This window comes from Orbicella faveolata, unplaced genomic scaffold (assembly GCF_042242905.1).
Source record: "Orbicella faveolata isolate gen_17 unplaced genomic scaffold, um_ofav_v1 contig_34, whole genome shotgun sequence".
Lineage (NCBI taxonomy): Eukaryota > Metazoa > Cnidaria > Anthozoa > Scleractinia > Merulinidae > Orbicella > Orbicella faveolata.
In genome coordinates this window covers 2,687,386-2,698,058 of record NW_028301563.1, presented here as the reverse complement: position 1 = coordinate 2,698,058, position 10,673 = coordinate 2,687,386, and the positions used below count along the sequence as shown (strand labels likewise).

Below are 10,673 nucleotides of genomic sequence, written 5' to 3'. Positions count from 1 at the left end.
ATAGCGTCCCTATTTGAGTTGATGAGTTGGAGAGCAACTAGTTCTATGTTGTCCAAAGAATGGGCAGGAAGGGCAAAGTGATCTGAAACGGCGGTGGGTTGGTCACTATGTCGTTGTGTGATGGCTTTTTGGATTGCGCGTCTGTGCTCACCAAATCTGCCGCCGAGATGACGTTTAGTCTCGCCTATGTATTGAACGTTGCATTTATTGCACTGTATCATATAAACCAGATTAGAAGATGAGCAGGTGATGTGATGTCGTGTACGTCTTTGTTCGTTGGTAGAGAAAAAAGTGTAAGATGTGGATCCCTCTGAAATAAAAGGACACGTTTTACACCTATATCTGTAACAACGGAAGGCTCCCGGAGCCGGGTGGGGGAGTGGGGCTTGTCCGCGGCGTTTGGCCCTGACCAGTATGTCACGTAGGTTTTTGCAACCGTGGTATGATATACGAGGAGGAGAAGAAAATGCTGCTAGGCATCGCTGTGAACAACGAAGAATGTTGAGGTTGCTGAAAATGACTTGACGTATATTCGGTAGGGCTAGATAAATGAATGTTTATTGACGTCAGAATTTCATTTCTAACTGTGACAGAAATACGGTTTGTCATCTTTGTGTTTTCTACTATATTTTCTACTTTTACTACTACTGATATTATTTTGCACTGTACATATTGAATTACTAAGTCCTTGATTGTGGTAATCATCATCTATGTTCATATCTTAGGTGTGCAGCATTGTCGGTTACTACTTTATAATCAAATTAAGTTGTGTCTTGCTTGCTTTTTTCTTTCCAGTTGGTGATCTACAGGAAAAAGAAACACAAACAACAAAAAAGAGAAAACAAACAAATAAATTATATTGTCCTTTTTGATTCATAATGACGATGTAAATATTTCTATTCTATTTCGCTTCGCTCAGCCGAATAAAAAACATTTCTATTATAAGTAGAGGAGACAAGTAATACGACAAATAGTGGAGGGTGCCTCCAGCAATGATCGAGTTTATTTACAAGAATCTCAGACACGCTGAACACAGGTTACAAGCCAGACAATATAAGAAAATGTCACACGCTATTTTAAAAAAACGATATAAACAATAAAGAAAAAACAGCTTCGAGTAAACTGGTCGGCGTCAAGTGGTGTGATATTCACAAGGAGTGGTATTTTAAGACCTAATTAACCCAGTGGGAACTATTACAAAGCAACCTAATCAGTTAGACACCTAAAAGAAATACATGACAATTGCTAGGTCAGGAAGCTCCTCACACAAAGGTGTTTACAAGGATAAATAAATACTTGGTCTATACCAACTAAGATTTGTGTATAGGGGTTTTTCGACCTTATGACGTCAAAATATGGTCTTATATATTAGCAGATTTATAGTCCCATTCATTACTGATTGTGGAGGATAAGGTGCAAGCATACTTTTCCAAGCTATAAATTTGTTCACAATTATTACTCTTGTTTTTGGAATTTGCTTCAAATCTCTGAAAGTAGCACGCGACTTGACCTATTGACCTAGAAAAAGTAGACCACATGGAAATTGAAAATAGAGTTACCTTTGAAACACTAAAGTTGCAAATACCTGCTTATTTTGGCTTACACACAAAGCTGCTTTTCCAGACCTCCAGGTTTACACCAGGCAGCTCATTGCAGCTGACAAACCCTTTCACAAGACTAAGAGCCTCTTTCGGGATGGCAGCAATGTACTCGCTGTTATTGCAGATTACTTTTGCCAGGGACGTCTTTCTAATCTCCTCCAGCTGACAGGCCGTGAATGCCGTTTTGGTCGTATGCGAGGAAGCTTTTGGCTCATTTTCGAACCAGAACCGATCCCCCACTCTCAAGAGTCGAAACTGCTCAGCAATGAGGCATTGAAACGTTGGGCCTAACACGCCACCCTTTGTAGATTCACTGGGCGGCTCAAGTAGTCCTAAAGAACGTAAAAATTTTCGTCAGATTCTCTCCATCCATGTTGTTATGTGTTCTTTACTTCAGTTTATGATTTTCGATGTTCGCAAGAAAGATCCTCGAAGCCAGGCAGCATTGAAGAGTTTCTGTTTTTCAAAGTAAACTGGTAAAAAAATTTCGGACCCGAAAGGCGATTTTTAGTTAATCGGTATTCAAAGACATACAGGTGTACACGCCTAAAACTCCTTGTAGGGAATGGAACCTCTGTTTGTATTAAGAATATGTGAATAAAACAGCTCTGTAATCATACGGTTTGAGACTTTTACTACGGCTTTCCGGGTGCGAAAACTTTTCGGGACCTTCTAGAAACGGGCCCCAGGCCAGGAACATTGCGTTGTGTTCTTGGACAAGGTACTTTACTCTCACAGTGCCTCTCTCCACACAGGTGTATAAATGAGTACCGGCGAACTTAATGCTGGGGGTAACCCTGCGGAGGACCAGCATCCCATCCAGGGGGGAGTAGAAATACTCCTAGTCGCTTCATGCTACTGAAACCGGGATAAGCTCCGGCCTGATGGGCCACTTGGCTCGTATGCAGACTTTACCTATACAAATCGTAACGATACAACATACCTCCGGTAAACAAGTCAATATCTACGACATCCTCGTATACTTTCTTTAGATTTTTAATGTCTTCCTTGCTGAACCCAATTTTCTTGAGATCTTCAAAGCTTTTGATATTTGCTTTTAAGTTACACACGCCACTGTTACGGAACGTGACATAAGAGGGCACTCCACGCTCACGTGACCGTTGGATGTTGATGCTTATAAGGTCTGATAGATCACCGGGGCCTCTGAACAGGTTTTCTTGTATGGACTTGGAAAACTTTCTAAGAAAACAAACAAACCAACCAACAAAAGCGTCCAATACAAATATCGTGTTATAAATGAGTAGCATTATATATAGGGATAAGGCTGGTAATGAACGGTATAACCGGCCATAGCATTAAGTATAACCAGCCGTGGACGATGAGGCGGGTAAGGCAAAAAGTTAGACGGGGTTAGTTCAAGACAGAACGAGTTGGCGGGCAGCTTCCATAGACCTGTGATCCAATGGGAGCGAAAGGGCGCAAATCTTTAGTATTAGCGCTTATGCGTATATTCTTAAGAGGCCGGCTGTATCTTGACACACCCTATGGGCTTCAATGTCAAAACGAGAACACAACACTCGAAACATGTGCTAGTGACTTTAAGAGCTGATGAGCCTTTTATCGTTATCGATTTTCCAATATTATGATATCTAGTGGAACTTGGTATCTACACAAGACACCTTTTTATCATTCCCTGTATTTATAAAACATTACAATTTGTAAAGTAGATCCACGTTGAATGTTCACTTGGACTGTCAAGCTCGCAGAACGAGAACATTATGTAGGTACAGAAAGATAACAGTATCAGCGTTTTTTACTACTGTCGAACCCAGCCCAATTAAGCGGCCACCCTCGGGAAAATGGGAGGTGGCCGCTTAATAGAGGTTTGTTTACCTTGAATATCTTCACCACCGGGTTGATTTAATCGTGAATATGGAGTCATTCGTGTGTTTGAATGTTATCTATCGTCGCCTTCTATTTCGGACTCTTATCGATCTGCCATCGCCTTTTCCGAAACAACTTAATTTACGTGTACTGATTTTTGGGTGGCCGTTTAATAGGGGTAAAGACAATAGAAAAACCCTCGTCTGGACGACTAAAAGGTGGCCGAGGTCGCCAAACAGAGGTGGCTGGTTAATAGGAGGTTTCAATTACAGTGCTTTACCGACAATAATTTTGGGACATTGATGACTGGCCGCTTATTAAGAGGTGGCCGCCAAATAGGCGGCCGCTTAATAGACGTTCGACTGTATACATAATGTCTAATGACTACGGCTGCTTCCAAGAAAGAAGCGCAAAATAGGATGAGATCGAAAGCGAAGGTGTCGGACTTATGTTTCACCAGAAACCAAGAAGTGTACAGAAAAAGCTGTATAATGCCTCAACGATCTAAATAGTATTTGCCTGAAATAAAGCCTCCCTTGAACGATATATACTACTCGTAGATTTTTGCATTCTTACCCATCCACTTTTGCCGCTGGATCCTTTACCAGTCCTCTGAAAATACTGTCAATTCCTCCTTCACATTTCTCGTACAAGTAGAAAGGATTGCCAAAATCCTTCAGTGGGATTGGCAGAAAGTTGTCTTTCTGTTGGGGGCAGTAGCTGCAGGGTTCGTGCTGAAATCCACATTCAGTTAATCTTCGGAATTCCTCTTGAACGAGACTGTGTCCGAAGCGAAAAGCTGCCACTGCAAAGGCTGCAAAGATTGATGGGTTTGCGTTTTTATCATAGCCTTTGAAAAAGCTTCTTCCTTCCAAGAGCTTCAGATTAAAGTCCTTTATCTAAACGAGGAGACAACAAAGTCAATCAATTTCACCACAATTTGTAGCAATCATGATTCAGTTTTTGAACTGGATCACTACCAAATATCAGAAACTACATTTTTTTCAGCCTTCTGGTACAAAATAAGTTCCTTGTCTTTTTAGTAGTGTCTCGCTTTGTACTCGTTGTAAGTTTGCCCACGTATAGAGAATTACTTTTTGGGTCAATGGAAGTTTGAGCTCTTTATATTAGCTGACAGGCGTTCTTTCCCTTTCCTCAGCTAATTATTTCGGGCATTCAAACTACTATTAGTCGTGATTTATTTTTTCACACCTCACGTTTTTGCCTTCGTTACCATGCAACTAATTTTTGTTATTTTTTAATGTTCTTGCGTGCGACAAATTTTTGAACAGCAGTACACAATGATAATATGCGAAAAATCCAAATTTTAGACCGTACTGAAAATTGATTTTGCAGAAATTTAGGTTCGTGAATTTGCTACTGCATGCTAAAATGACGTAATTATATTCACTAGTCTCTTACTATGTTCCTTTTTAATATATCATTTCTCTTGAATTTTTACCGTTTTTTTCCCTAGTATCAGCGGAAGAAACTCGTTGTAGGTTATCACTTGGAGTTGCGCGCCAATTATTTTCCTTGTTTCTTGAAAAATTCTTGCCGCATCCCAGTCGGTTATCTGGCTTAGTTGTTCGGCGATGAGATTATGTTGGCGAAGCCAGAGAGTGTGCATCGACATAAGACCTGTTAGAGCAAAAAAATTAAAGTATTTGGTGATAAACATGATTCTTTTTCTACACACCGAACCAAGCGATTGACCGACTGACTAACTAACTGCCCGACCAACCGACCAACCCACTGACTGAAATACCGACTTGGAAGTGACTTAGAAATGGATGCTATGGGTATGCAGGCGCGTTTTGTAGCGCGAATTTTTATACATCTTGGCAGCAAAGATAATTATCACTTAGCTTCCCTTAGGATGCGAGACGAAGAACTCAACGCTGAAGTAGAGTTCTACGGGATAACAAGATCAGTGCCTTTACTACGTGCTGCTTCGTTTAAGTAAGCGCCGCTCGAAAATGAGTTAAGCCGTAAAAAGGACGCTCCCTACGCTATTGGCCATTCTGCCCATCGTAGCCGGCGTTTTACACTATACCACTCAAGGTAGCCTTTTGTGCCCTTATTCATACCTTGGTTTTCGTTGGTACGTTCGTCTCCTGACATAAAGCAGGGCCTGTTTGGGTCCTTGGAGACGCAGAATACATCAGGATCTTGTCTAGGCAGCAGGTTCTTAAACGGGCACCCGTGAGGATGTTGCATGTCCCTAAGCATCCCTCCGTTTCCCTTTAGATTTTCTGCAAGTTCATCTTCCGAGCCGTAGATCTGGGAGCCGTCGACGAAAGCCGTCAGTCGATTGATGTGTTCTCGAGGACGCAATGAGCAGTAGTGTGGCGGTTTGAAAGGGGCATCTCGTTCAACCTCGATAAATGTGACTTCCCTATTCCGAAAGACATCATCGTCTTCTGGGATCTCTATATTTACACATTCCGGATCTTTAGTGTCCAGTTCACAGTTGATTCCAGTACCAAGTGCAAGCGTGATGTCGTGATCCAGAAACTGTCCCCATATCATGGCCAAATGGCTGAGTGTCTTGGAATCAGGATTGCTGTGATCTGCGTTGCTGCCGTGTACTTTCCGACTGACGTCTCGAGCGTTCGGAAGAGGCTTGTTGGATTGAGATTTTCGGGGTTCCGAAAGGTCATCGGCGTAATCTGGTCCCTCGATTCTTTCAAAGGCAGTTAGGGCAGCCCCCCACGTTGGATTCTTCAGGTTATTACACGTGCCATTTATGGAACGAAAGCGTTCGTGTGGGTTGCATTTTAATTTTTTTTCAATGCTTGGGATCTTCGACGTTAACCGGAGTACCTGCTTCCTGCACTTTGCGGTATCTCTGCGAAGGCAATCAACTTAACATTATGCACGCCTAGAATTAGAATTGATGAAAGCTCTATTAGCTATTTTTTTCCACAGGTTAATTTCAATACGTATGAGGTACCGATTTCGTTTTCATGGGCTTTTCTCTTACTTGAGACGAAGTTAAAGGAGTCCTGAAAATCACATGAAAGAAGGGAGAGCTAAATCTCATTCATCTAGAAAACGCAATTTGATGACGATGAAGGAAGAAATATGGTGAGCAAATAACTCTAACAAAAGGCGTTTTCCTCAAATCGAACTTTTCCTATTCAAGAATGTTTTGGCTTCATATTATTTTACAAATGGTATGGGTCTAGGTTAACTTCAAAAAGGGGCTAACTAAAAACAACGTGAACCAGAAAAAGCGCACTTCAGAGTGGAGTTGGAGTCAGATCGGCTAAAACTCGAGGAAGGCTTTGGTTACTTTACAGTTATCAGCAGTCCCTTAATTGCATCTATATAAAGCCTTCGTATTGGCCGTATTGGCTCCCTCTCTTTGGGCTATGCTACTTAATGCATGATCGTTGCATTTTGAAAGTAAAAATAATACATATTCCGCAACAAAAAGAGTTTTATATAAAATAGCCTGAGTGTCAGGCTTTTTCAAGAGGAAAGAGAAACATACTTAGACAAAAAGCTTGGTGGGTGACTGCATATTTTCTTGACCAAACACACAGTGCAAATCCCACTCTTTATTGCTGATAACCATTCTTTACTTGACGCAAAAGATTCTTCGCCATGCTGCAAGATCTGGTAGTTGTTTCTAAGAATTCTCTTGTCTTTTTCTTCCCTCTCCTTCAGCAGGTGTCCTGTTTTCTTGGTTGCTTCCTCGGTGCATTCTTGCTCGAGATTTTTTTCTTTAATGAACTTTTGCAACTTATCAAGCAATCCTTTGTCAGATTGCTGGTAAGGCGCATCTTCAGTATCACTCAAGTCTTGAGCTTTTCCTGTAAAGTCTGCGATACTGTCTCCTGGATAAGCTTTGTCGATGATGTTAGATGACGTCAGCTGAAGCTCGGCAACCCAAATAAGCACAAGAAAAGCGCAGCAGCGAGTCATTCTGCGTATAGGGAAGCTGTCGTGTAAAAGGAAAATAATATCGATATTGACTAAGCAAACTATAATCAAGTACAATTTGAACACAGTGTAGCATTTTGTCTCACGCATGGATTTTTTGGACTGTGAGGTAGACAGAAAAAGACTTTCACAACTCTGGAAAATTTTCACGAGGACTGAAACTTAATCTAACGGAAAATGTGTCGTTGACTGCCAGTTATGATCGAATTCGTTAAACTTATTTCAGACTAGAAATTCAACGCGAGTATATCTAAAAAGAACAGCGAGGCTAAACTTTCGATTGCGGTGAAATTAGTCTGCGTAGCAGAAGTCTCTCCGCCTGGAAAAGGAAAGGAAATGGCTGCTACGCAGGCTATGGTGAAATTGGGCCACGTCATGTGGAAACCGAAACCAGCAATGCAAGTACCGGTGGATATTCTCTTGAAGTTATCTAGTTTTCTTGATGAGGGGGTGGGGGGGGGGGGGGGCATAGGGGCCTATTAGAAACCGAAAACCGCACAGGAAATCGCTGAAAACCATAAAACCACAATAAATTTGTCTAAATCCGAAAACCGAACCTCTTTCTGTTATTTCATTTTTTATCAGTCTAGACTTGTTTTATTTTCAATGTTCTTTCAGCATATCCCTTCGTTGATGCAGAACTCATCATAATCTAAACATTTGCCTTACTTTTTTGTAAATTAGCTCCAGACCTGTAGCAAAATTTGTGAAACTAGAAAAAAAGCACGATAACATGATTAAGGTGATTTTTGTCTAAAAGAAAAAGACTGAATTGGAGAAAACCCGCAAACTCAGTGCACAAGACACCAAAGCCGAAAAACCGCAGTTTTTAAGTGCGAAAACCGAGAAACCGAACCAAAAATTGGCCAAATCCGCAAAACCGAAATCCCAACGCCCCCCCCCCCCCCCCTCCTTCATGTTGTAGTTTGGAAAACGATAACACTGAGCTGATTTTGTTTTTGTTTGTTGTTTTCACTTGAAAATAATTTTGCTCGATTCTCACGGGTTCGCCAGCTACGCTGATTAAAACGGTACCAAAGACTAACTGTTTCGTGTAAACCCAAGTTGAGTTTGGATAGGAAAACTAATTTAGAAGAAATCAAAAGGCGATAATTCTTGCGCGATGACGTCCCAGTCACGCTCTTTCGATGGCTGATCCCCAATAGGTTAAGATCGCTCTTGGCAACGAGCTTCGTCTCGGTCCGAAATTTGGGACATCAGTGCGGCGTTGATGACTCCCAATCCTAAAAGTTTCCAATATAGGACAAAACTAATTGCTTGTCCTTTGTTACTTTTTTAGCTCCGGTCAGAAGGCTGATTGAACAGAAACATGAGCCTCACCAACACCAACCTTTGTCTTCAAAAGACTCCGAAAACAAGGATAATTCCGGTCCTAATTTTACTATTGACTGAAAAGTTAATTCGAAAAAGATTACAACCCGCTTACCAGCACCACAGAGATGAACCCTCGCCAACTATGATAGTGGTCGACTGATACTCTCTGGCCTCTGACTTTTTAAGAGGTTTTATGACAATGTTCTAGCTAATTATGCAACGATGCATGGTTAAAAACGTCACAACATCTGGTACCGGTTCATCTCACGACAAACTTTCCAAATATTTACTTCTTAATTATCTTTTAACCCTAAATTAGGGAATTTCAAAAAATTTAACTAACGTAAACAATTTAACAAGCTAGGCTATCATATGCATGTGGATTCGTAATATATGACATTCATATATTTTAACTGTCGAATAAAGATTTAATTAGAAAAAAAACCATCCCGGCTAAAAACATGATTTAAGTGGTTGTGATAAAGCCTAAATTGTTGTGTGTGTTTTTTTTTTTCCTTTCTCATGCATGTAGCTGGACTTGTACACTAAATTAAAGAATACAAAAGTTTTAACTTACTTTTATCAACTGTAGCCCCCTTAGTAAAGGAGTATAATTAAACAAAAAAAATTATGTTAGACATAATATAGAATATATTAAATTCAGTTATTTGAGTTGCGGGAAAAAAATAAAGATTTAATTACAAGAAAATTTGTCGCAGTTAAGTACACAACTCCACTAGGTGTAATAAGGCCATGGTTTGTTCCGTCTCATACATATATACGGGTAGGCGTTTTTTTATTATTATTATTATTTTTTTTTTTTCACCCTAAATTAGGAAATGGCCTCCTTAGGATTTGGAGTAAATTAAAAAAAAAAAAAACATAGGTGTGTATATCTCAGTCATAAAAAAAAGACATTATAAAATTTTTCAGCTGCAGAACAAGGATTTAATTGGAAGAGAGACCATCACAGGTCAATACACAACTTATTCCTATATTTGAACTGCGTATTAGCGATTTAATAAAAAGAACGATCACGGTTAAATACACACTGACTAGTTATGATAAGGCCTAAATTATTCCTTTTTCCTCCCATAAAGGTAGCAAGCTTTTTTACCCTGAATTAGAGAATGCAAAAAGTTTTAACTTACATACCAAAAGTCGCTTGCTTAAGATTGGAGCACAATAAGATAAACTACAGGCATATATATTTCGGACATAACATCTAATAAATGAAATTCATATTTTATCTTGAGTCATTTGCACACATTAAGACATCGAGAGCTCCGCATGGCGTCGTACTAGTTTGCTGAAGAGATAGGTAGACGACAATAGAAACAAATCGTTTGGGATAAATGGCCACAAATGTGACGAGTTTAATTGAAACTAAGGTTACAAACAAAGATTAAAATCTCTTCAGGAAAGGTGGGATTAAAACTTTCGCCACCAGTAAAAACTAAAGTAAGATACCACATAAGATACGTTGAAAGTCTGCGGGTCGGTGACCGAGCAAGTGGATGGAAAGAGAACAAATACGTCTGAACGCTAAATAGCGGAAAAGTTCTTCTTGCGATGATGGCAATAGTAGAAAGGGGCCGCGTGTACAAGATATCCAACCTTTTGTACTTAACTGTGGCACGCGCCCATTTTTCATTTGACAGGAGACTTCTATTGTTGCCAGATTAGAGCACAATGCGCAAACTGATAAGAAATAGGAAATGCCTCGCGATAAAATAACATTATGCTTTCGGTTATCGGCATAATGTTCTTGTTTTGTTTTGTTTTGTTTTGTTTTGTTTTGTTTTTTTGGAGCTGCGGATAAAGATTTAATTAGAGAAAAGACCATCGCTGTTAAGACGCAGCTTATTGGTATATTTGAATAGTTGAATAAAGAATTAATTAGACGAAAGATCATTGCAATTAGCTAAACACACAACCGAC

The 10,673-nt window shown here is 40.1% G+C and overlaps 1 protein-coding gene across 1 annotated transcript; it reads right to left on the bottom strand.

The window, feature by feature from the left end:
• Window positions 1-531: 531 nt before the first annotated feature.
• Window positions 532-8,962, bottom strand: LOC149104299 (salivary peroxidase/catechol oxidase-like). Its single transcript, XM_089271963.1, has 8 exons — window positions 8,845-8,962; window positions 6,946-7,395; window positions 5,537-6,297; window positions 4,909-5,087; window positions 4,023-4,345; window positions 2,545-2,801; window positions 1,586-1,933; window positions 532-803 (listed from the first exon to the last, which is right to left on the bottom strand). Exons 2-7 carry the CDS (start codon window positions 7,377-7,379, stop codon window positions 1,590-1,592), a joined length of 2,298 nt encoding a protein of 765 aa, XP_089128089.1. The 5' UTR covers window positions 7,380-7,395; window positions 8,845-8,962; the 3' UTR covers window positions 532-803; window positions 1,586-1,589.
• Window positions 8,963-10,673: the final 1,711 nt, after the last annotated feature.